A 27,046-nucleotide genomic window follows, 5' to 3' on the forward strand; every position below is an offset into this window, starting at 1 on the left:
CTCTTCAGCTGCGGCCAAGTTGATCTCTCATGCTGTTTTATACCCTGTATGTTATTCTCAATTTCTCAGATCTGGCCTCGGTACAAATGAATCCAATATAATCAGCTAATCAGGTCAGTACTCACATAATGTATAATATACAAAAGGGTGCAGCGTAGTGGCAATTAGAGGTTCGGAAATCGTCGGATAAGGGATAAAACAGCATTCTATTTGGTATTGCAATCAATTATGAAGTTAAGAAGGCTTCTGCCATCATAAGTGGATTATTCATAGCTAGATTTGACAGTGTTGTGGTTGTGTAATTCCGTTTACTAAGCAGGGCTCGGATCTGGCATTTTAAACATTGTGACAGCACTCAATCTGTAGCACCCATTCTCAGAGTCCAGATTCATGGTGGGCGTTGGAACAGAGGTGTCAAATGAAAGCGCTTTCATCCCTGGCTGAGTCCTTCCCTCGAATTTCAGTGTCAATGTGTTCTGCCTTCCATAAGCTTGTACTTTCAAATGAGTTACACTTGTTTGTACTGACACTGACTGTGTAAACCTTTAAGTTTGCTTATATTTCAGAGCCCATGTAGTTGAAAATGAAAATTCTGTCTGTTATTTACTAACCCTTATGGCATTTCTAACATTCAAACTAAGAAGTTTACTATTTTTTAATTACACAATTTTTCCCATACAGGTATTACCACTGTGCTGACCATGACCACCATCAACACCCATCTGAGAGAAACACTTCCGAAAATCCCCTATGTCAAAGCCATAGACATGTATTTGATGGGCTGCTTCGTCTTTGTCTTCTTGGCTCTGCTGGAATATGCTTTTGTCAACTACATTTTCTTTGGACGAGGGCCTCAGATGCAGAAAAAGTTGGCTGAGAAAGCTGAGAAAGCTAATAACGATCGCAACAAGTACGACGGCAACAAGGTAAAAGTCATTTTTATCTATTGCAATGCTAGTTTGGAGAACGACTGTACTGTGTGCTGAAGAATTGAGTGTGACCGTGTGCGTGTTAGTGTTAGTTTTTTTTTTGTTTTTTTTTTTAATAAAAGGTTGTGTTATGGTAGCTCTGGGGGATACGAGGATATGATACAATAGCAAGAGCGAAGAAGAGGAAAAACACAAATGTGAGGTTTCTAAGTAACAGGAGTATGATGTAGTTTATGAAATTGTTGCAATTAAAATACAATGTTCTTAATGTTCTTAATGTTCTACAGAATTAAGTAACAGTGCAACATCAATAGCTGACAACACTTCAAAATTAAAAGAAATAAATATTTGTAAAAGCCTTTAAAATGCTTTGTACAACACTTGAATACATCAACATTTTTCCTGGTAAATATATTTCTAAAGGTGCTGTTGACATGAAATTTTCACCAGAAGCAATCCATACATACAAATAAAACAAAACAAATAATTTCAGAAATTAAGTTATGTGTAATAAATTGGAATGACATGGGGGGAAGGTATTGAACTACTGAAATTATTTAATACTTTGTACAAAAGCCTTTGTTGGTAATGACAGCTTCAAGACAGTCCTCTATATGGAGAAACTAGTTGCATGCATTGCTCAGGTGCGATTTTGGCCCATTCTTCCACAGAGTCTTCAAATCTTAAAGGTTGTGTGGGCCTCTTCTATGAACTGTGATCTTTAGTTCTTATTTTCTGTTGGATTCAAGTCAAGTGATTGTCTGGGCCATTCTAACAGCTTTGTCTTCTTTTTTCTGAAACCAATTGAGAGTTTCCTTGGCTGTTTTTGGGATCATTGTCTTGTTTCATCTTCATCATCCTGGTACTGCAGGATTGCTTTCTAATTACTGGTAGATTTCAGTTGGTGTCTTGGCTTTCCATGCCCTTTTGCACCTTCTGTTTTTCATATGTTCAATACTTTTTCCTCATGTCATTCCATTTTATTACACATAATTTAAGAACTTATTTGTTCTGGTTTCTTTGTATGTACGGATTACTTGAGTTGTTACCGACACCTGGTGAAAATTTCAAGTCAGCAGCACCTTTGGAAATATATTTACTGAGAAAAATGGTGACGTGTTCAATACTTATTTTACCCGTTGTATATGCTGTTTCAAGTGATACAGCATACTTTCCTGCCATGAGACCTAGAAAATCCTGCACTGTTTTTTGTTTTGTTTTTAAGACTCTCTCTCAGTACTGATGAAAGTCGATATTCTTGCTGCATGGAATATTGTTTCAGAAATATGGCCACTGACATTCGCATGTGAATAGTTGTCATTTTTCCTTTTAATCAAAAGACAAATTCCAGACTTGAGTTGAGATTTTTGAGGTTAATCCAGATGAAGAACAAACTCTTGTTTGTGTTTTTCTGACCAGTCTGTTCAGGAGGGAGGCAACTGCAAGCCATCATCTGTTAAACAATCCAATCAGGTACAAGGCCACCGTCACTCACGAGGGGTGAGTGTGTGTATTGCTGGCTGTTTTGTCAACATTTGTAAGCTTCCTCCTGAAATCCTCCTAGCAACATTTTTTCTCTCATTTACAGCAAAACAGTGTTTCTCAACTGGTGGGTCATATGTATGTTCTCACAGCAAAGATAAATAGACGTTACCCAAAAATTAAAATTCTGTCATTCATTACTCGCCCTTATGTCGTTCCAAACCTGTAAGACCTTCGTTCGTCTTCAGAACACAAATTAAGATATTTTTGATGAAATCTGAGAGCTTTCTGACCCTTCATAGACAGCAACGCAACTGACACGTTTAAGGCCCAGAAAGGTAGTAAAAAATCATTAACTCTTAAATGCATGACTGTTTCACCAATCATTATTACATATTCGGCTCTGCGACCCAGAGCTATATATGCAGCACGGATGGATCTCTAACTTCTGCGATAGCAAAAAACTATTTGATATTTTAAGAACAATTACAGAAGAATAAAATAAAGCATATTTCGTTACCTTTTGAAACAGAAGGGTTCAATTTGAGCAGATGATTTTACCATCGCCGTCACCGTCAAAACGTACTTCCACAGTACATTCAGCATCTGCTTCATATTCGCGAGCTCAACCATATTCGCAAAATGATCATTTTCAGTGACTTTGATCACTGGCAGCTTATTGACCACATCCACCATCAAATGACAGTGACATTTATATTTTATTGCATACAGTAAAGCCATTCAAACCAGCTCAGTTTTTCCTAAAGATTTTCTTTTGTTTTATGGCTGCGATAATTACAAGTGAAACATCATGTCATTCTTGTCTATCAAACAGTGCCGCCTTAAGGACTCAAGGTGAATTGCATGTATTTAGTCATCAGATATTTACATACCACTTTTTTTTTTGTACAAAGAATCAATCAGAAAACAGAGATTCTTTTATATTTTATTGTTTTGTTTTTTCTTGTTTTATTGTTTATAATGAATAGATTGAGGAATACTAAGAAAGCTGATGTCCTGGGTTGTAAATGACCTGGGTTGCTAAAGACCCAAGGTATGCATTTAAGGGTTAAAATAGTCCATGTGACATCAGTGGTTCAACCTTAATTTTATGAAGCTATGAGAATTCTTTTTGTACACGAAAATAAACAAAAATAACCACTGATGTGACTTGGAGTATTTTAACAGTGTTATGGGTCTTGAACGTGTCAGTTGCATTGATGTCTATGCAGGGTCCTAAAGCTCTCAGATTTTATGAAAAATATCTTAATTTGTGTTCTGAAAATGAACAAAGGTCTTACGGGTTTGGAATGACATGAAGGTGAGTAATTTATGACAGAATTTTCATTTTAGGCTGAACTATCCTTGTTCAGTGGTATTTATCACCAGGTAGAATATTATATAGATCTATCACCTTCCCTTTTTTTGGATTTTATTTTGAATTTTGCTTATGCAACTTATGCAAAGCTAATGAAGTACAACGTTTGATGTTAGAGACATTACATTTCTGGGTCAATGCTTGTTATCCTATGGAAAATCTGAGTACTAATTTAAAACTGGTTGAGAACCACTGAAAACGCAAGTTATTTTTGGACCATCTTGCTTTTGTGTCTTGCTTTTTTCTTTCTCCATATGTAATGGTGTGATTTCTGGTCCAGCCTGAAAGTTTAGCAAGATTACCAGTAATCCATATGTGATGTTCCTCATTAAGTTGAACATTCTGGTTCAGTGCACATCATCTCATAGCACAGCTATATACCATACCCATGTTCTATTGCAGTTCTTTCATTCACCCCATCAGGAACACTGATCAAGATTACAATGTGAGCTTCAGATGTAATGATATTTTTTGCAAGAATGTATTTCTGAATTATTTATTGCTGCAGAGACTCTGAGGTAACAGAAAATAAACAATTAATCTCATGGAGGGACCTTCTCTTGTGAAATAACCTGAACTTGTTTTTCAGTAAAATAACAATTACCCGTAATGTAATTTTGCATTTTTTCCTTGTTTCATACTGCTATTTTAATTAATCCACATTAATTGTGTGCACCATATAATAAATAAACTTCTTTTTATTGATTAAATAAGAATATGACAAATATATTGCTTTTCTAGGGCTCCTATGCTGTCTAGGTTACATTACAGTTTCAAACCTACACTTTATAGATGAAAACTTCTACTCTCTAATATGATCCTTGTGAGGTTACTTGTGCAAATTGTTCTTTTTTTTTTTTTAAGTAGTCCCAGTACAGCTCATTAACAAAACTGCCATTTATATCCTAAATATGATTTGAGATTACAATAGTACAACGTAATTATACTGAATATTACTTTTTGAAATCGTGACTTGTTTAGAGCGCCTCATTATCGTACTGTTACTACAATGATGCATTAGCATGTTGATGTTTTTGTAGTACTAAAGATTATAAGATGAGTGCTCTTCAATTCTGTATGCTGTACTGGAAAGCACAGCACTTCAGTGTTAATTAATGTCTGTGGGATGTATCTATGTTATTGCTTTATATATATACCATTATTATTTATTTCTTGTGAGCATTCCAATGTAGTTGTTACATAATGTAGGGCTAACTGGAGAATCTTATTCAAATTACAAGACATGGCCACATGAATCTGGTTGTCTTTCATGTCTGTGCAAAGAACTGTTCTGAGCACACTGACAACTCTTTCATTCTTTATGTTCAGTTGAAGTCAAAAGTTTACATACACCTTGCAGAATCTGCAAAATGTTAATTATTTTACCAAAATAAAAGGGGTCATACAAAATGCATGTTATTTTTTTATTTAGTACTGACCTGAATAAGATATTTCACATAAAATATGTTTACATATAGTCCACAAGAGAAAATAATAGTTGAATTTATAAAAATGACCCTGTTCAAAAGTTTACATACACTTGATTCTTAATACTGTGTTGTTATCTGAATGATCCACAAATGATTTTATTTTGTGATAGTTGTTCACAAGTCCCTTGTTTGTCCTGAACAGTTAAACTGCCCGCTGTTCTTCAGAAAAATCCTTTAGGCCCTGCAAATTCTATGGTTTTCAAGAATTTTTGTGTATTTGAACCCTTTCCAACAATGACTGTATTATTTTGAGATCCATCTTTTCACACTGGGGACAACTGAGGGACTCATATGCAAATACAGAAGGTTCAAACACTCACTGATGCTTCAGAAGGAAAAACGATGCATTAACAGCCAGGGGTGTGAACTTTTGAAATTTCGGAATAAGTATGTGTACATTTTTCTTATTTTGCCTAAATATCGTATTTTTTCATTTAGTACTGCCCTTCAGAAGCTACAGAAGATACATGTTCCTTAGAAGACAAAATAAGTTAAATTTACACTGATTTCCCCCAAGTCCCAGTCCCCTGGCTTCTAATGCATTGTGTTTTCTTCTGAAGCATCAGTGAGCATTTGATCCTTCTGTAATAGCTGCATATGAGTCCCTCAGTTGTCCTCAGTGTGAAAAGATGGATCTCAAAATCATACAGTCATTGTTGAAAAGGGTTTAAATACACAGAAATACTGGAAAACCAAAGAATTTGTGGAATCTGAACAGTTTAATCAGTTTAACTGTTCAGGACAAACAAGGGACTCATAAACAAGTATCGCTAAACAAAAAAAAAAGCTGTTGTGCATCATTCAGGTAACAACACAGTATTAAGAATCCAGTGTATGCAAACTTTTGAATGGGGTCATTTTTATAAATACAACTATTATTTTCTCTTGTGGACTATATGTAAACGTCTTTTATGTGAAATATCTTATTCAGGTCGGTATTAAATAAAAAATAACATGCATTTTGTATGACCCCTTTTATTTTGGTAACATAATTAACGTTTTGCAGATTCTGCAAGGTGTATGTAAACTTTTGACTTCAACTGTATGTCATGCAACTGTAACTGCCTAACTATTACTAACCACTCTTCATGCTTCAAATCCCAACTTGTCTTTTTGGGGCTTTATAGAATAACTGTCTTTTAAAATCACTGTTTGTAGAATTTTTGAACTCTTTAAAGACAATTTTTGATCATGGCTTTAATAGGCTTTATAGAGTTAAAGAAAAATGTGGTAACCAGTATTGTCTATGCTTGCAGGTGGACTCCCAGGGCAACATCCTTCTGACGACCCTGGAGATCCATAATGAGGTGGCCGGGAATGAGATCACCACCAGCGTCAGCGAGGCCCGAAACTCCACTTCGATGGTGTTCGATAACTCAGGGATCCAGTATCGTAAACAGAGCGCAGCACGGCCCGAGGGCCGCCACAGCATGGACAGGAACACGCAGCCCAAGAAGCCGCGGCTACGCAGACGCTCTTCCCAGCTCAAAATTAAAATCCCCGACCTCACAGACGTGAATGCCATCGATCGATGGTCACGGATAATATTTCCCTCAGCGTTCTCTCTTTTCAACTTGATCTACTGGCTATATTACGTGAATTAGGCCTGAGACGTCAATGGGTTTTTTCACAATTTTTCTTGTTGCCAAGTGGAAAATAGAGACTTTTTTTTGCTCTGATGTACTTAAGGACGTACCTACGCGCCATATATATCGAGGTTTTTCTACAATCGAACCTTTGCGATGTTGCGAAAGGTTCCGAAGGAATGCTACCTGCACTAAAACCCAGTACGTATGTACTCAAACATTCCCATTCACACATACACAAAATCAGTTTTCTAAAGACTATCTGTGTACGTACACGTTGCAATTTTTGAAGCTGCAGGACTTCCGCATGATGCACTCAGAACTGTTTTTAATTTGTACATGTTGCTATGTTATTCTGATTGAAAGATGCTAATTGCAAATGTTTCATGCCAATAAATCTTTATTGTTGGAGCACAGGAGATTAATATCGAAAGAAGATTATATAGTTGTGGAAATGCAATATAACAAGGGTTGTAGGTCAAATCACGTCTTCAGTTTCAAAGCTTGCTACGTAAACATCAGCCGCACTAAACGTTGCTGTTACGATCTTATTTAGTCAAAGTTTGTATATAATCATATTATGATATGCTTTTGGAACATGATTTCCATCCGCCTTGGGTTGATATGATTATGCGCCACTTTTTGCAATCATCATGTAAAGTGCTTGAGTACATGTAAGATAAGATAATAATTATACACTTATCTCATTCCAAGGATATCAAAATGAACAAAAAATGCAAATGTGGAGTGTTTAAATCAGGGCCTGCAAAGGATTTCAACAATGCCACCATGAACATCAAGCGTACGCAGACGAACAATCCTGACATTGTGTTTTGCTTTTTGTTAGTAGATGTGTAGCATAACTGTATGATTTTCAAGTGAGAGGTTTGGGTGTTTTATTCCCCTCCATTTTCTAAAGAATGCCTGAGTCATTTCAGATATCATTATGGGCCTTATGTAAACATCGTATGGCCCTTTTCAACACATCACTTCATTTCCTTCCCTTCCGGTGAGGGTTATTTTCGTTGAGGGTAAATGGAAAAGCTCGAAATGCATTTGAGGGAATTATACGTTGGCATCAATACACAACTTGTCTCAGGTTCTCGTCCAAATTTTTCTGATTGTCAGTATTCACATCATATTTGTTGTGATTAATTTGTATTATATCCTTGTGTACAGCAACAATGATTACATAGATTTAGACAGCATGATATTGTTTGCATTTAGAGATTCTACACTGTTTGTGTATGATTTTGTTTCGGGAGATTTCTTTACCACCGGTCATATGCACTTACTCTGTTTCAGGGGCTGAAAACTGCTGTCTGGTTGAGAGTAATGTTGTATACTCATGCTTGCAAATCATCTAAATATATTTATAAATCTCTTTAAAATATCCCGTGTGTGCTGTTAACATGTCATTTTAACAGGTTGCTTTGCAGTTGCATTGTGTCAGTAGATGCTCATTAATTACTTTTCTTCCCTCTTCTATTGTATGTTGTAAATATATAATCCACAATCCACACATGTGACCCTTTTCTTTCTTTCTTTTTTTTCTAATATTCACTTCTGAGATTTTATTCTGTACAGTCAACCCCACAAATGACCAGATCTCTATTTATGAAATGTCTTTAAATGATTAGATAAATGAGGGTTGAATGTCCTGAGGACAATATGAGAAAATGGAATAAACTTTACTCTTTCAAGTAAGTCGTTTTGCCTTATTTCAAATGCTAATGAGGTGTTTTTAATATATTTCAATTGTTGTTATTAACATCATTATGCATACAATTATGCATACCTCCTAATGAAATAAAAAATAACAAGCTATAACTGACGAGCTATGGATATTTTAAAGATTTTTCTGAGGTAAACGTGTTATGAAATGTCGTTATTGTTGGTTTTATGATATATTTATGTCTCTCCGCATTATAACTTTTGACAGCGATCTTCCACTCCACGTTAAAAGCGTCAAAACAACATTCATTGTTTGTTTTGTTAATAAAAATAGTAATAATAAAGTGAAAGCCAAGAGTTAATTAAATCATTATTGATTTCTGTTGTTTGAGCAGCCTGACCACCCAACCTATATCATTTTCTAAACCAATGGAGTGAGTTTGGGGGTGGTGCTATCTGTTTGACTGACCAATGACAGACAGGGAGTGTTCATTTTCTGTTCGTTTTTTGTTTTATACGTTTTCTGTCATCCTAATGAGCCCAGCCTGTGAGAAGGTAATTTATTTATTTTTTTTTTTTTTCTCTTTATCAAGTGTTTAGAGAGGGCAGATTGGACAAGCTTGCATCAGGTTTGCAAATCCTGAGCACAACACTACATCATGCATCCAATTTAATAGTAATTCAAAGGCAGTATGAGGGGAATAATAACTCTGGATACAAACTCCAGCTTATTGGGTTTGAGCAGTGTTGGGAATAAATACAGTATATGACACTATAACAACAGGAACTGGAGGAAAAAATGAGGAAAATAATAACAATATAAAAAGGACATGAAAATCTGCAGGAGGACATTTCTGAGAACATTCCCTCTGCCAATAAAACCATCAAACTCCCAACCTGCATTTCTGGAGAAAACAACCAAGCCCTCCCCCATCTGCTGTGGTTCTGTCTAAAGCAGGATGAGTTGAACATAAAGGGTTAGGCATCATAAACATGACTAATGTTACTGGCACATGTGACTGCTATCATTTAATAGATGTATTAATCAGTGGCCATGTTGAAACAGCAGTGCTGCTCGGATCATATCTTGCCAGTGTAGCTGAACAAGTTCTTAACAAGAGTGATTCACCAGTTCACCATCAGTCATCGGAGGATGATGTGTATGTGACGAGGAAAGCACTAGGTTGATGTTAATATTTCATGATTGGTTTACTACTCTGTTTTAAATTTGCTGACGCTAGTAGGGAAATAACTATTTGACCTCTGCAGACGTCGCTACACGTAACCATAAAATCTCACATCACATTTCAAAGTGCAAATTGTCAGCCATGTTTTATAACACACACTCTGCTAATTGGCAATCAACATAATGACTCATCAGTGTACAAAAGCCTGAAATGCAAGTGACTTCAAAGTTAGACTTACTTTTCCTATAGTTACATAACTATTCTTTATGACGTCTGTGGTCCGATGAAGAACCTTTAACATATGTAGAAGCTTTCAAGTGCACAAAAGGTTATTTGTAGTGGAAGAAGGTTCTGTAGATTATTAAGATGTGTAAAAAGTGTCTGTTCAAATCAAGAAAGATAACTATATTAGCATTCACACCAACACACAATAGGGTCATTCCTGTTATACAGTGACTTTTCTGTCTCTATGATTTATTTACACATATCTTCTCTAAAATGAGTCACATTTATTAGAAATGGCTTAAATTATTTATTTATACTTCTTTATCACTTAAACAGAGATAATAATAGACATTAAAAATACCATTTTGTATTTTACACACCTTTTTATTGAAATATGCATTCAATTTTATCATGTCCTCAGTGCAAAGTAATCAACTTCCACAAAACATATAAACCATGAAATGATAAAAACCTCAAAATATTTTTCAATTATGTTATAGATTAGGCTAAACTGCATCTAATCATACATGTAAATCATATGAAACTATTGTTAATTTTTTTAAATTTCTTCATTTACCGTGTCCCTAAATTCATCTTCCACCCTGTTAGTATCTTTCTCACCTTCCAAAATAGACAACAATTCCACTGAGACCATTTTTAGGAAGTTATATTGTTTATTTTTCTCGTTGGAATTCAACTGTACAAACTGAGGTAAGTGTCATATCGGAGTCCTACTTTTTTTTTTTTTTTTTTTTTTTTTTTTTAATGTTATCCTGCTTGCTTAACCCTGTTAGGTTATGTTAATTAAAATACATATCTGACATAGTTATAAAAGTTCTGTTTTCTGTAGATGTTTAGAGAGTTAAATGTTAATCACTCAAAGAGCTACAGCTAATTTCAATTAATAATTTATTCAACTACAATATAAATTTGTACAATACAATATAGTTAAAAAGAAAATAATTTCGTATACCCGTCCTCTCCAAATTGTAATTATTTCTCTAGCCACCTGAACAGAGAAATCTTTTGCCTCTTGTCATCATGAATGATTATGAGAAGGAACAACATAACTATTTTTTGTTATACATTTATACATTTACATTTATCATTGTAATTAACATTTGCATTATTAACATTTTGTGATAACTATGTAAATGTCCCTAACAGGGTGGAATACTTTCTCAGCCAGTGTCTGTCAATCTACACATAATTATTTGTGTGCCTGAGCTTGCCAATATGTATTCCTAATAGTTAAACATGTCACTATTTTGGTAGAATGATAAAAACATGCAACTTTTTTTCCAAAAATTATAAAGCCAAAATGTTACTGGATACCAGGAAAGACCCAATAACTTGGCATTCATATAAGATGGCGTTGCAGTTAATGTCGCCTGCCACTTTAAATGCTTGAGCTCTTTAAAGCAGGATGGATTCTGATAGGCTGTCAGTAGAACAAGCAATATTGTGAATAATCCCGCCTTCTAAATAAAATAGCCAATCGCGTCACTGGAGCTGCTGTTTGAATTTCCAGTTGCTATCCACCTAATTTTTGAATTTTAAGAGCAATTTTATGGCTCTGGCTTCTGGTTTTATCCGCCTCCAGCTATTTTGTATTATCTTACTTATGAACACACAGTTGTACCGTTTACTGCACGTTGTTATTCTTTTCATTATTTCTATAGCGGCTAATGAACGGGAAGTCTCGCCAACAGGTTTAGGACTTAACATGCGCATTGGCTGGTCTAGCCTAAAAAAAAAAAAAATTTTTTAATTATTTGAGAATAAGAAATATATATAACGGCCTTAATTGTTTCTTCTTATTATTATGATTATTATTTGCATTTGTTACGTCACTTGAGGTTGAACTATCTTGTTTTGTTGCTCATTTCTATAATGTTGAGTCTTTGTCCATTTTCATTTGCTTATTTTTAGTAAACATTCATCACTGCAATAAATATCCAGCCTCCCAGCCTCTGTTGTGAAATGCTGCGAAGACAGATTTGGATGAAATACTCACTGCATAACAAAGACAGGTCAGTCTCCATCATTCATTTCTTAAATAACAGCAAATTTGTAATTATGCAGATTATATGAACCAACATAAACAAAAACAAATTACTAGCTACACTGAACACACATATGCACATGCACAACACATATACAGGCGCCATAATGACATTGTGTGGACACGAAAGGGCACGTTGACACGTATGCACGTGATTTATTACCCTCATCTAATTTGAAAAGGGAATGATAACTTAATTTTAGCAGGTATTACTAATTAAAGTAGAAAATGCACTTGTAAGCAGAACAAGTTCTCCTCTAATGAATCCCATGAGTTGGTTCCTAATAGATTTTTAATCTGATCTTTCCCCTGCCACCTAACTAATGGGGATATAAACAGGATCTTTAAGGCATATCATTTTATCTTTATCAAAAAATAACATAGATCAGCACTGGGCAGCAGATACCGGATCATTGATTCATTTTTTTCCCCTGTAAAGATCATCTTTTTTGAAATCGTTCTTGTGATAAATGGCACAAAAACTGCAATGCATTTAGCTTTGAGACATGAGTCTTGAGAAGTAGTATAGTCATTATTAAAATGAAACCCCCTGAACCTGAAGCTATAAAATGCAGCTGTGAACTGCTCACTCTATCTCATGTTTTATCTGTCACAGTAGACTGATGTCTAATTGTTAAGGTAGCAAGGCTGCAAGTCTCCATGTAGGAGTGACCCAGAAATGGGAAGCTCTATCAGCCGCAATAATGATTACATTTCATTCTGTCCCTCACACAAAGTTATCACATACACCATGGTTTCCACACAGTTTTTTTTTTGTAAATATCTCTACAGTCTTTGTCCTTGTGCTGTGGTCAAATACTGTCAGAATTTCTTTGCTGCTTTAATTCAAATTAAAGGTCATGAAGTATAGAAAAATAGGTAGGAAAGATAAAAGATCTTTGTGTATGTGAATTAGATTATCACAAGAGGCCATTTTTATTGCTCTTTTTAGACATTGTAGACTTTCTGGTCATAGTTCAAGCTTCAGCTTTGTCTCAGATGTGTCTCCTGAAATAGAAAATAGAATCAAATTTTGACATAGAGCAATAGCACAGAGCTATAAAATGAATGTGGATAGCATAGTTCACAAAATTTGATTATTGTTTGATGACAAATATTTGAGTTCAGAATGAAATCTTAGCAAATCTGAACATAGTTTGTGATAAAATTCTTGTGGAGATTACATGTGAAGAAAATCTAGGAAGCAGGAGTCATAAGCGAAAGTCTCCATTGTCCTGCTTTTAATCACATTGCTGTCTGGAAGAAACCAGTGAGATATTATAAAACATAATTTAGTCTACGGGTGTGTGGACAAAATGACCCAAGTTAGATCTTAGTACAAAACAAAGTTTAAGAATTGTTCAAAAATGTTCAGCATACAAATAATCATAATTAGATCATTACTATGAAAGCTAGCTCAATTGCCTTTTAATGCAATATAGCCACATATTCAGAATTGCACAGTATTGCAGCATACAGTATAACTGTGTATACAGCAGTTCTGTGTTCTCTGTTACAGGATATTGCCTTTAAAGCAAGCTGACTCCGTCTAATCTGTCAAAGGGGACATTTCATGTCGTTCAGTCAAGAAATGGAGTGCAACATAAAAATTAAATCTTAGGTTTTGTGAATAAGAGCAAATCCTTCCAACCGCTTAATAGGTTTCATGCTTGAACAGGAATCTTATTATAGTCTGATACCAGAGTTTCGGTTCCCTCCGTGCACGCTTTTTTTTTTCCTGTTTACTTGACATATTTCTGACTAAGCTGTTTTGGGTTTTCAGTTAAATCAAAGATCCGGAAGCTATAAAAGTGTCACAAACATTGCCAGTTTTGGAAAGGAGTACATTTGAACTTGCAATCCTGAATTCTGGTTAATACAGTGTTTCAGCTATGCTAAAACAATATAATAACATTTCTATCATGGATATGAAAATGTTAATGTATTTGGTCTACGCTGCTGAATTGCTGCTGCTGTTGGTTATTGCTGTTGTTGTAAATTATTGCTGCTGCAAAACAAGCACAGGAACCTGCTGCTGCCAATACACACGCAGATACAGTGCTGTGTGTTTTTAGACTTACTACTGCTGCTGCTGCTTAAATAGCATATAAAATAACCCGTCGCAGATCTATACAGGTGGAGCTGGGGCGCTAGAGGGGTTCAGGGGAACTCTGAAAGCACGCTGCAAAATGCTCTGGTCAATGCTAACCGGCCATTTAAATGTAAAGCAGCAAGCTCATTGGCTGCTTATGCAACATAAACCAATCAGCTTGTGCCAAGTAGTTTAATTCTGTGAATATCATTAGTTTGTAGGACCCATTAGCCTGTGCCATCTAGAGTTTCATGACAGAACTTGGTATTGACTACACAAAACATCTGCTCAGCTGCTTTGTATACTGTGAATCACCCTTAGAATAATATTTTGTTATTGTTTATTAGAGATGCATCAATATTAAAATTTTCACAGATGAGCCATGTAATGATCTATATTATTTTCTTAATAAATTACAAATAAAATAAAACCAGGCATTTTAAATGTTACAAATGATTTAAGGCATAATAACATTATAAAACATACAGTATAAAAAATGTAAGATTTGCTGAAGATAATTAGGAGTTCAAGCGCGTAATGCTGAAACCCTATTGTAATTGTTGGAATGGTCATGGATGAGCAATTTCAACATAAAACTGATCATTCAGACCAAAGTCGTAGAGAACTACAACATGACTGAGGCTCACCACAATCGGCCTGATGGGGGTGCTACAGCGATCAAAAGTACAAAAACGATCATAACCATTAGTCGCAGGCTCAACTGGCGAAATTTTCGGTATTTCGCATTTTTTGCAAAACATAGGTTTTTCACCCAGTCTGAACCAAACCAGTGCAGAAAGATTCTCTAGAGAGTGAATATCAATAATTATCAAAAAAAGTTGAACTTTCAACTCAGTGTGGCAAAGGGACGCCAAAAACGTTCGAAGGGGGCAGAGCCAGTTTTAGTAAAATGCCAATAACTCCTAAACGGAATGAGATATTTTAGCCAAACTCACAACACTTATGCAAGAGCTCAAGCTCAATTCTCTGGACTCTCTATTTCAATAATTATCAAAAACATGTTGAAATTTACCCTTTGGGAAGCTGTAATGAGGTCCTTTAGAAAAGGGGCCTGTCCAAATATACCCAAAAGCCTATAAAGCTTAAACGAAAACTCAAAACTTCACAAAACCCGCTGAGCACATGAAATAAATAAATAAAAGTTAATTCTAACTGCCCAGTAGTACCTGATATGAATAATAATGATGCATTATGTGGGCAATATATTAATTTTTTTGAGATTGATTTATTTATTTTTTTATTTAATATGTATTAAATCTTTAAAATATATATTGAATAAATAAATAAGTAAAACTCTTAAGTACAGTACCCATATAATGCATCACTATTGTCCATTTCAGGTACTATATTTGGAAAGTAGGAATTAACTTTATCTACCTATCTATCTATCTATCTATCGTTGTATTACATTATAATATTGTTGTATTGCCATATCATATTGCATTAATTGTGACTATATTCAGCATATGGCCTCTCGTATCTTATTGTTAAATCCAACGTTGTTCCAGCTGTTACTATTATGATACAAAACAGGCCAAAACTGAGGTTTAACATTAAAAAATGTTCACCAACCACAACCAAAACAGGCTTCAGAAGAGTGATTCAAAATACCAGTATACCCTTTATGTAATAATCTCTGCATGGTGTATATTTCTGAATTTCATAATGCACCGATAAGCACAGTAGAATCTCCTCTGAAAACATATGCTCCATATGCCTCTCTTAGCTGCAGTGGATGTAGTGGCAAATGTCATGGGAAGCATAATTAGCATGCGTGATTAATTAAAAAGCATTATCAATCGTTAGCCCTTCAGCCGCAAAGAATACTCTAAAAGGTCGGAATCTATAATTAGTTTATTTGGAGTAAAACAGATATGAGTGAGCAAACAGGAGTCACTGACGTCTTCGCCGGAATTATTTTTCACGCTGCTGTATTAATTTGTTCAGTAATTGGCATATAAATGAGGAATCTGATATTCGGCGGCGAGGGGAAACGCTCTCCACAGGGAATCGTGCCATGCGAGGCAGTTTCCTCCTGGAAAAAAAACAGAACCCTGTGGTAACAGAGTGCCCAGATCACAGCACTATGACACCTTATTTAAAAATATCTGCATGTTAAACACTGTTATTTGCCTTTCTCATCAACCAGATAATGTTCTGATGACAGCGCAAACCACACTAGAGGGCTTCAGCCTGACTCTCATAGTTGATTATGTAACTATATGAAAATATATGTTTCTGTTTTCCTTCACACAGTAAGATCACACCTCCGGGTAACGGAGAAGAGAAGCAAGAGAAGGCCATATTAAATCTGATTGGCTTGCACTGTGCCTTTAGGTAGGAGGCCAATGAGTGGAGAGCTGTAGGGGATGCCAATATTGTAGATTTTGGACTTAATAACAGGCGCTGCATGAATATTTGCACCGAGGGATGTGTAATTAATCTAAATTAGCAATGTTAGAGAGAGGAAATGGAAGAGCTGGTGGTGGAGAATTTACAATGAGGCCTGAGGGGAAATGGACGCATCGCAACAGAGGCAGTTCATTAAAGAAGGTCATTAATCACAAACAGGGGTCAAGCAGAAAGCTGTGCCCTCTTGTTCTCTCAAAGAATGTTGTAAATGTTGATCACAATGGCGTACTTTAGTTATAATGATGACAGCTCTTACCATATTGTGCTAAAAAACAGTCTGGGTAAATATAATGTTTATACAGGGTTTTCACAATGTGTCATCAATTGGCCATATTGGCAGCAATAAATACAAACAATGCCGCTGAACCGAACTAGATATTTTTGCAAATTTTGCTGATTATTTCTGCTGAAAACGGTCAATTATTGTCATATTTTGGGCTGTACTAATAGACTGCCAAAAGTTAAAACAAATCAAGGACAAGAGTGCAAAAACTGTCTGAGGAACAAAAGGCGTTTGTGGTTGGCCAAACTGAACCAGGATTCCCAGGGCAAGAATCTTGACAACAATCGTGTTTGTTCTTATGATTTCTGGTCACGTAGGTGAAGTAATAGGCTAATATCTTAATACTGCTTGTACAAATCTTTACCACCTATTAGCTTTAGTTTGTCAAAATATTGCGCCTTTTCCTGCTTACTAAGTCCTTCTCTATATGATTTAGCAGCTTCCACGTGTTTTTTCCATGGTTTAGACACGATAAATTAGCAGAACAACATATTCAGTAGTACATTAACTGTGCAGTCCATGCTGTTATTTACATCCGAGTATCGCCGATATGGCCGCGCATCCAGATAATTGACCAAATCATGACGTGAGTGCAAACCCTCTCTCTCTCTCTCTCTCTCTCTCTCTCTCTCAATATATATATATATATATATATATATATATACACATCATGGTACTGGCTTCTTGACATTATGGTTGAACCATTGATTTCCCATAGACTTTTTTACTACCTTTCTGGGCCTTAAACATGTCAGTTGCATTTCTGTCTATGCGGGGTCAGAAAGCTCTTAGATTTCATCAAAAATATCTTAATTAGTGTTCCAAAGATTAACTAAGGTATTATAGGTTTGGAATGACATGAGGGTGAGTAATTAATGACAAAATTTACATTTTTGGGTGAACTATCCCTTTAACAGAAACAGGATTGTTTATACGGTTGACTAGCACTTCAGAGAGTTAGAAGGTGTTTTATCTCTCTGGATCACATAGGTTACAGTTTCCCTCCAATAAAATCAGTCATAAGGAAGCTAAGCGGTATGGTGTTGACCATTGGGCCACTCAGACGATAGAAGCAGGCAGGACAGAAGGCTGTTTAAGGGCGATAAGGACCATGTTGTCTCCAACACGCAGCGGAGCTCAATACCTTGTGATGGGTCCTGTACAGAAGCACTTCTCCATCAGTGACTACTCAGGCATGGTGTGATGAACGAGCTGCTGTAGGGGACAACTGAGCTTACCATGATAATAAAGAAAAACGGTTGAAGAAGAACCTTTAGTGGCAGAGTTAATTTCAGAAAATTAATACCAAAACAGGGTCCGGTTCCAGTAGGATGGCGTGAATGGAGGATTCGCCTTTCCTGTGAAACATATTTAGCCCCAAAGCCAAACTGACGAATATTTATTGAAAAAAGTCTTCATAAATCAAGACAGTAAGAACTAAATTGTAATGAGAGTCAAATTATGGCTGTTTATGCAAAACGTGGCAGGCGGTGTGCCACTGGAATTATTTGAGGAGTCTGACAGCTAGGTCACTCGTATGTTTAATTCATGAAAATGTAAATTATAGTATTATGTGCACAATTAGCTTTACACATCGTTGCTCAAGCCTTTTCTCAGCATGGAATTGGTTGTAAATACACACTGATAGTAGAGAACACAAAATGTGTGAATTTTTTATGAACTTGAAAAGTAGTTCATAAGACCAAAATAAGTAATATTCGCCTCGAATATAGCACCCATGCTGTAGGCTGGACGTCCATAACATCAAACACCATTGGTTCTCAAGTGTCTTATAACTAAGGTCCATGACATCAAACGTGCCATAGGCACTGTATTTGATTTGCAAGCCTCAGCGGTGGTGAAGATGATCAGTGAAAAATGACAAAAGAACTATACAAGCTGCTGTCTGTCATCACTGCTGGTGGCAGCTCTGTGAAAAGTCAAACTAAATATATGAAAACAAATCAGACACCTTTCACTTTTGACCAGTGTGAGCTTTGACAGATGGATGACTTTTCAACAACAATAAAAGACTCAAATATCTTATGCTGCAGCATAGACAGGCCTGTTTTATTTAAAACAAACACACACACAAATGTGACTGATATGCTGAGACAAATGGATTCACTCTTCACTGAATATTGTAATTTTTGTTTGCAATCATTAGCACTCAGTATGCAAAAAAGTTATAAGAAATTTAACAGCAAGTGGCAAATTAGCAGGGTCCGAGCAGATGGGATAACAGGGAGAAGGGTGTTTGCTCTCAAATATCAGAACCTCGCCAAAATTGTTTTACATTCGGTCATGCATATGTGTCCTATTTCACCCAGTACTTTTTAGTTGTCTGGGGAGCTGTCAAATTCAGAATTCATGTTTTAAAGGAGAGGAATCATCTGAATTCATTTTATCTTGTGGAAAAAAAAAAAAAAAAACAGCATTCTAACCAAAGCAGCACCTACAAATAACACTGAGATTTATACATATAAATAAGCTTTCCATTGATGTATGGTTTGTTAGGATAGGACAATATTTGACCGAGATACAACTATTTGAAAATCTGGAATCTGAGGTGCAAAAAAATCAAAATACTGAGAAAATCGCCTTTAAATTTGTCCAAATAGAGTTCTTAGCAATGCATATTAATCAAAAATTAAGTTTTGATATATTAACTGTAGGAAATGTACAAAATATATTCATGGAGCATGATCTTTACTCTTATGATTTTTGGCATAAAAGAAAAATTTATTATTTTGAGCAATACAATGTATTTTTGGCTATTGCTACAAATATACCCCATTCAACTTAGGACTGGTTTTGGGGTTGGGGGTTACATATATGTGATGCACTGGATGGGATGCATGTTTAAATATATCAAGTAACTATACACAATTGTATTTTTTTTTCTATCAAAAATGTTTATACAGCATCTTAGATGGGGTGAGGTCCACCAGTAATCCTGGGTTTTGAAAATGGCCTGGAGTCGAGCATTCAATCACCCCCTCCATTCATCCCCTGACCAAAAGGACTGAATCACTGCCCAATTGATCAGTCCGACTGCCAGAATGATAAATAGTTATCTGTCAAGACGAGCCACCCCATAGATATGAAGCCATGGTGGAGGCAGACTACAGCACAACCTTCACCAAACCGCAATGAATCAGTGACTTATGGGGAATAAAGGAGACCTTCTTGACCAATCAGCTCCACAAGAGGTTGGGGGCTAAACGGTCAGACAGTCTTACCTCTAATCCATCAGGCAGAACATTCTGGAACAAGCATTCATCCGTTTCCTCTCTCTCTGATCTCCACTCCTGCCATGCATCTTTAGGAATTTGAAAATCCATAAATGCACACTAGATCAACCAATGATTTTCTGCCATAGTGGACTGGGACCGCCAATCCTATAAGGACAACAAGATGCACCCCCCTACCCATGACCCTCTCTGTCACCAGTACCCTTGAGTTTTCTGGAAAGATGATTATTTGGCATGTATCCCAGTAGTTCATCATAAAATTTGTAATGGATGACTATCTGCCCATCCTTTCTTGGGTCATTCCAGTTATGCAGTACATTTTCATGTCTCTACCATATTTCATATCATATTGATAATCAGTTTATATGTTTGTGTGTGTATGTGTGTGTGTGTATATGTGTGTGTCCAATTTCACTTTCTTTCCTTTAAGTCTTTGCAAAATCTGTGTAACTAAGAAAAACTAGGTCCTCAATGACATCATCATAGACGTGACATCATTGTTGGAGGGCAAAAAAAAACAACAGTAAGAACTAGCAATAGATTGGATATGAATTCTTGATTTCTGTTGTTGATTACTCACCCTCATGTCATTCCAAACCCGTAAGACCTTCGTTCATCTGGCACGTTCAAAGTCAGAAAGGTAGTAAGGACATCGATAAAATAGTCCATGTGACATCAGTGGTTCAATCTTAATTATATGAAGCTACAAGAATTTTCTTTGTGCACAAAAAGTATAATTCATAGCTTCATAAAACTAAGGTTGAACCACTGGTGTCACATGGACTATTTTAATGATGTCCTTACAACCTTTTTGGGGCTAGAAAGTGTCAGTTGCACTGCTGTCTATGCAGGGTCAGAAAGCTTTTGGATTTCATCAAAATTATCTTAGGGTGTGTTCACACAAATTTTGGTGCGATTGCTCTGTTAGTGCGACTCATTTGAGCAAGTGTGAACGCAGCCATCCGAACCATGGTGCGCACCAAACAAGTGGACCGAGACCGCTCAAAAGATGGGTCTCTGTCCACTTCCAAACAAACTATGGTGCAGTTTGAATAATATATGAATGCAACATGGACTAAACACCTCAAAACGAACCAAAACCAGAAAGTAATAACAAGATGCAACGCTATGCGACATGATTTCACGAAGGGAGCAAGCGGTGTATCCAAAACAAAATAAGCAGAGGGCAAACATGGAGCAACGACGAGTGCCTTTTATGAGCTCTTTGTGAGTTGTGGTGAAAATAAAATCATATACATGGAACAATGAGCGCGCCTAGTCCAGCAGACAGCATTAGGTGTATCTGACTTAAAGCGGCGCTGAGCAGACCGTTAAGTTTAAATGGGTACTTTAATTTCATTCACCCGCAGTGCTGCTTTAAGTCGAACGTACCTTTTCCTTTTGTTTGGAATGCTTGGTGAGTTCCGTCATGAAGCATACGTCATTCAACCCGACCAATCAGGTTGTGAATGTATTACTACACCTTTAGGTTCGGTATCTTTAGGTTCGCTTTCAAAAACACCAGTGTGAACGCTATACGGACCAGGACCAAATATGTAATTTTCCTTTTTGGTCCGGACCAAATAAACCAAATGAATTGAACTACAAGTGTGAACACACCCTTAATTTGTGTTCCGAAGATGAATGAAGGTCTTACAGGTTTGAAACAACATGAGGGTGAGGTATTAATGACAGAGTTTTCATTTTTGAGTGAACTATCCTTTTAAAATAACAACACAAGGATATTCATTTTTGTAATACTCAAAAGAAATGATTTCCAAATACCTCATTCAGTTCTGTAAAATAATGTTTACTGCAACGCAGTTCAAACAGGGGTTACTAGCGTAGAAAAAGACTTTTACCGTTACAAACAGTACAAAACATGTAGTATGAATAAATCATACACTCTTTTTGTATATTACTTTTTTTTTATATATAGGTTTATAAATCCACACATGACCATTATATGTGAAAGACAAAGTGCTCACAAATAATTAACTAGATTTTCCCGCTTACCCCTCCTTGTCTTTCTCTTACACGCTTACTCTCACCTCCTGCCTTTTAGTCATAAATGTTTCATCCTCATTTCAGAAAGTAGCAAATGTGCAGGTTTTTACTTTATACTCTGAGGTCAAAGACATGTTTTTTTTTTTTGCCTACATACAAGTGCATGAACAGTTTCTGAATGAATTTATAATTCCTTTTTTACACAAAACCATCTCATGTTATGTGCATACATGAGTATATACAATAGATTGATCTCATAGACATTCCTTGACTTGATTTCATCCTCCGAATGACTTTATACATGCTTCTAAAAAGTAAATGCATTATTTACAGAAGTAAGCAAAAATACAGATAAATAAAACGCTTACTTAGGTTGCTTTGTCTCAGTTCTTGTAAACACAATGAAAGAGAGAGAGAAATGCAACATGCTTATTACCTCTGACAGAAAAGAAGAGAGATCATGCACGGGTCTGGATATTTCTTGTGAACTCTTGTGCATGTAAGCACTTAAAGTGCCAAGAAATGTTGGTTTGTGTGTGCATTTTAAAGTTTCCCTCAACTCGCACTGCTCTCAAACTGAGAAAAGGCATTGTAAGCAACTAAGTGCACTTCAAAAAAAAAAAAAAAACTTGCCGTTGGGCACTAACCAATGACAAGCATCTTTGAACTTGCTGATCGTGCATACAGAATTGTGCACGATGAAACGGAGGGAAGTGAGCATTGCACCTGCAATGGTCTCATGACTTAGGTCTTTGTCAGACATGACTATATGGAGATAAAACAATATAACATTTTTGGCTGATCTGTTCCTGTAGGTGTGCATGTATATGTCACTGCTTCCATTCAAAGCCAAAGCCTTCAGTGTCCCAGAAGCTTTGATTGCATCTGACGCCTGATTGTAAAACGCCCAGTCATGATGAGTCAGGTTTTGAATGCACAACCCACACAAACTAAACTGCACTATACAGAATCAGGCTGGTCCTGTGGGGTGTTCTTACAGCTTGCTGGTATTGCTACAGTGTATATCTCTGTATGGGATAACCACCAAAAAGATTTTTTTTTTAAATCCCAAAGACTCTCAATCTGACTGGTGGGTGTTTTTCTTCCTCTAGAATTCCTTTAGGGACATCATTACGCATTCATGTGCTATATTTGGAAGAAACAGTCCGAGGAATTCCTCTCCATCCATTATCCTCCTGCACACCCTCACTCAGAGTTAATGATAGAATCATTAATCCACACACGTTTCTTGAATTTCATGCACACGCATGTTCACTTTTTACACTTTTTTGTATACATATATTTAGAATTTTAAAATTCTAAAGACATCACCTGTTGCCTACACCGGCTAGAGTGTTCATTATTATGTATTAAAAAGAAAGATACACAGAGAGTGAAAAGCAAATGTGCAGAAGCAGGAGTGCTCAGATCTCTTTATTGTCTCTGTGTGTGTGGGCTGTATTCAGAAGTGGTAGCAGGAGGTGAAGTGCATGTGATTAGTCTTCTCCAATAACAAATAAGAGTGTGTGGAGTAAATTCTCATTTGCCATCTCCCACGACTGACCTCCACACCCACGTACAAAAGACAGCACAATTAATCAAACCCAAGCAAGGCAGGAAATCAGTTCTGTCAGTCGTAGGGCCCATCAATGACCACACCGCTGATATGCAGCAATCAAACGCTCCTAACAAGCTTTTATTAACAGATGTGTCACAGAGCTAACCCTCTAATAAGGCAGTTCACTTCTCTGCCACCAGTGTCTTTCCACACGAGGATGAGACAAATTTCAGGAAGGAACATACTGGGTTAAATACAATTTAAGCACTTTTAAGTCTATGAAATCTATAGTATGGCCTATTGTGGGTTATCACAGGAAATGATTTCAACTCATCTCACTGTAGAACACATTTGTGACCCTGGACCACAAAACCAGTCATAAGCGTCAATCAAACATCACCTGAAAGCGGAATAAATATGTTTTCCGTTGGTGTATGGTTTGTTAGGATATTGGGCCAAGATATAACTATTTGATAATGTGGAATCTGAGGGTGCAAAAAAATAAAAAATAAAAATATTAAGAAAGTCACCTTTAAAGTTGTTCAAATAAAGTTGAATGCATATTACTAATCAAAAATTAAGTTTTGATATATTTATGGGAAATTTATAAAATATCTTAATGGAACATGATCTTTACTAAATCCTAATAATTTTTGGCATAAAAGAAAAATGTATCATTTTGACCCATACAATGTATTTTTGGTGATTACTGCAAATATACCTGTGCTACTTATGACTGGTTTTGTGGTCCAGGGTCAAATTTACAGTAATGTTCTTATAATGGAAGTCTTTTTAAGTATGACTTTTTTAAGTGCTTTTTTTTTTTTTTTTTTTTTTTTTAGTTTAAACTTAAATAAGGATTTCACTTGAAGAAATTATTAGAGGTTCAGTACAATTTTTTTTTTTTTTTTTTTAGTTTTTGCTTTAATTATTTTAGCTTTAGTTATATTATTAGTATTTTAGCTTAAACTAAAGAAAAATTAGAAATTTTGTCTTGGTAACTGATTTTTATATATATATATATATATATATATATATATATACATATATATATATATTTGATATATTTCAGTTAATGCTTATTTTGTTTAAAATATTGTTTATGGTTTTAGTTTTAGTTAATGATAATATGGTAGCCCATTTCCTCCACTGAATAAAAAAATAAAGTTATTGCGACTTTTTATCTCACAATATAGATATAAACTTACAATTGTGAGTCATAAAGTCCAGTTCTGAGGATAAAAACAAATATTTATATGTCACAATTTTGACTTAATAACTTGCAATTGTGTGTTCTAAAGTCAGAATTGCGAGATACAAAATTACAATTCCAAGAAAAATCTCGCAATTTTGACTATAACTTGCAAATGCGAGTTTATATCATGCAATTCTGAGAAAAAAGTCAGAATTGCAAGATGTAAACTTGCATTTCTTGAGTTTATATCTTGCAATTATGACTTTTTTCAGAATTGCAAGTTTATATCCTGCCATTCTGACTTTATATGTCACAATTCTGAGAAAAAAAGTCAAACTTGTGAGTTTATATCCCGCAGTTCTGACTTTATGACTCGCAACTGTGAATTTATATCTCAAAGTCTGAGAAAAAAGTCAGAATTTCACGACGTGAGTTTTAAAAAAGATATGAAAAAAAGTTGCCAATTATGAGATAAAAAGTCGCAATTACCTTTTTTTTTATTCAGTGGCAGAATTGGCTTCCATATGATAATAACCTAAATAACATTTTTTAAATTTAAAAAGTTAAAATACGCTCTGTTTCAATAGTATAGATGTGAACAATGTGTTAAAATGATTTTAGCGTAAAAATGTTAAAGTTATATCCAATTTTACAACACAATACTATACTTTAAAAATTATTTTTGTGCTTTTATAGAATTGTAAGTATAAATCTGATAAAACGTTTAATCCTACAACAATTGGCCCAATTCACTAACTTTGTAAATGCCTCACTATAACATTTATGTTTGCTTTTTTTAACAAAAGGGGAATGAGTTATTTTTTGCTGTAATCAGTATTATGCTTCATTGTCGCTTGAGTTTGTATTGAACCCAGAACATTCCTTTAAACTTATGCTGTATTTAACCTGGTATGAGTAAATTCATTTTCTGTTCAATAAAACGTCTAGAGATCAAGACAACTGCATTATGGAAATGTGGAATATAATTAGCAGTTTCTAATGCAATGTTGTCTGAGCACTACAGTAGTGAATACAAGAGTAAATATATGAACTTTTACCATTGTATAGCAAGGTTTTTAGAGCAGAGGGTAGAGGGAGCATCGGCTGCTATTACAGCAAGGCCTGCAGCATCATTCAGGGTGTCAGTCACCTTGATTACAGTCTGTTCTCAGCTCTGTGGCCTGGAGGAAAGTTCTGCAGGATAACAACCGACACAAGCAGATTCAGGAACTGTTTGTATCCCCAAACAGCATGAATATTGAACTGTCATTCAAACATGTATTGACAAACAAATTGAACTGTCAGTCAACATTACAAGATGAGCATATTCCATACAAGCAATACTAAACAAATATTGAATATTTATTTAATATTATTATTTACATGATGTATTTAGAATTCTTACTTTATAAACAGCTGACTGTAACTCGGATATTTTGCATTTATGAAAAAGCATACTATATATATACTGCAAGCAAAGAATAAAGGGGCAAAATGATGTTGAAACTTCCAGCTCCATTACAACTGCATTCATCTGACCTCTCTTGTAACGACGGGTGGACTCCAATATCTCTAAATGTTGTGTTTTATCATAGTATTGTTGTCCTGGAAAGCCTGGCGTGATTCCCAGAAACCCCTCAGTGTAATAGGGAACGCTTCTACACGACCAGTCATTGTGTTTCTGTGCATCTCCACACAATACACAGACCTTGAGCCTCCAATTCAAATCACACTAAACAACGACAAGAGCGGTATACTCAAACACATGCCAACTCAAAGTACTTTCAAACCGGAGAGAGGCAAATACAGTGTATGATGTGCCTTCAGCAGTGTTCTGTACATTTTAGCACAAATGTCAGCAAGCATTTTCAGACAGAGTGGGAGATTTATTGGAGAGGTATTAGAACAACAGGTTCTGAGCTACATGCTTTTGCTGTGGAGAGAGTTCTGTTTTTCTGCTCAGACAGATGCAAAAATCAGTTGTAACCACTAACAAAAAGTTATCAAATCATACCATGGTATCATCTCAGAGGAAACTGTTATTCCTCAGAAGTTGGCTCGGGAGGCTAGTGATCTCATTTGTCGACACATGTTGAAACTTCACATGTTAAAGTTCACCCAAAAATGAAAATCAGTGGTTCAACCGTAATGTTATGAGAATACTTCTTGTGCTCAAATAAAACAAAAATAACAACTTTATTCACCAGT

General features: G+C 35.7%; 2 protein-coding genes across 4 annotated transcripts in view; one reads left to right on the forward strand and one right to left on the reverse strand.

The window, feature by feature from the left end:
- The window catches only part of gabrb3 (gamma-aminobutyric acid type A receptor subunit beta3), an 87,322-nt gene extending 78,750 nt beyond the window's left edge, over positions 1-8,572 (forward strand). For 2 of the 3 annotated variants that reach the window (XM_051113567.1, XM_051113569.1), the window contains 3 exons: positions 682-926; positions 2,349-2,429; positions 6,536-8,572. In XM_051113567.1, coding sequence (XP_050969524.1) covers positions 682-926; positions 2,349-2,429; positions 6,536-6,883 — 674 coding nt within the window. In that variant the 3' untranslated portion in view covers positions 6,884-8,572. The remainder of the gene's footprint in view (positions 1-681; positions 927-2,348; positions 2,430-6,535) is intronic. The other variant, XM_051113568.1, reaches the window with a different exon arrangement.
- gabra5 (gamma-aminobutyric acid type A receptor subunit alpha5) overlaps positions 1-27,046 on the reverse strand; it is a 157,830-nt gene that overhangs the window by 91,625 nt on the left and 39,159 nt on the right. The window lies entirely within an intron of this gene.

This window comes from Labeo rohita, chromosome 6 (assembly GCF_022985175.1).
Source record: "Labeo rohita strain BAU-BD-2019 chromosome 6, IGBB_LRoh.1.0, whole genome shotgun sequence".
Lineage (NCBI taxonomy): Eukaryota > Metazoa > Chordata > Actinopteri > Cypriniformes > Cyprinidae > Labeo > Labeo rohita.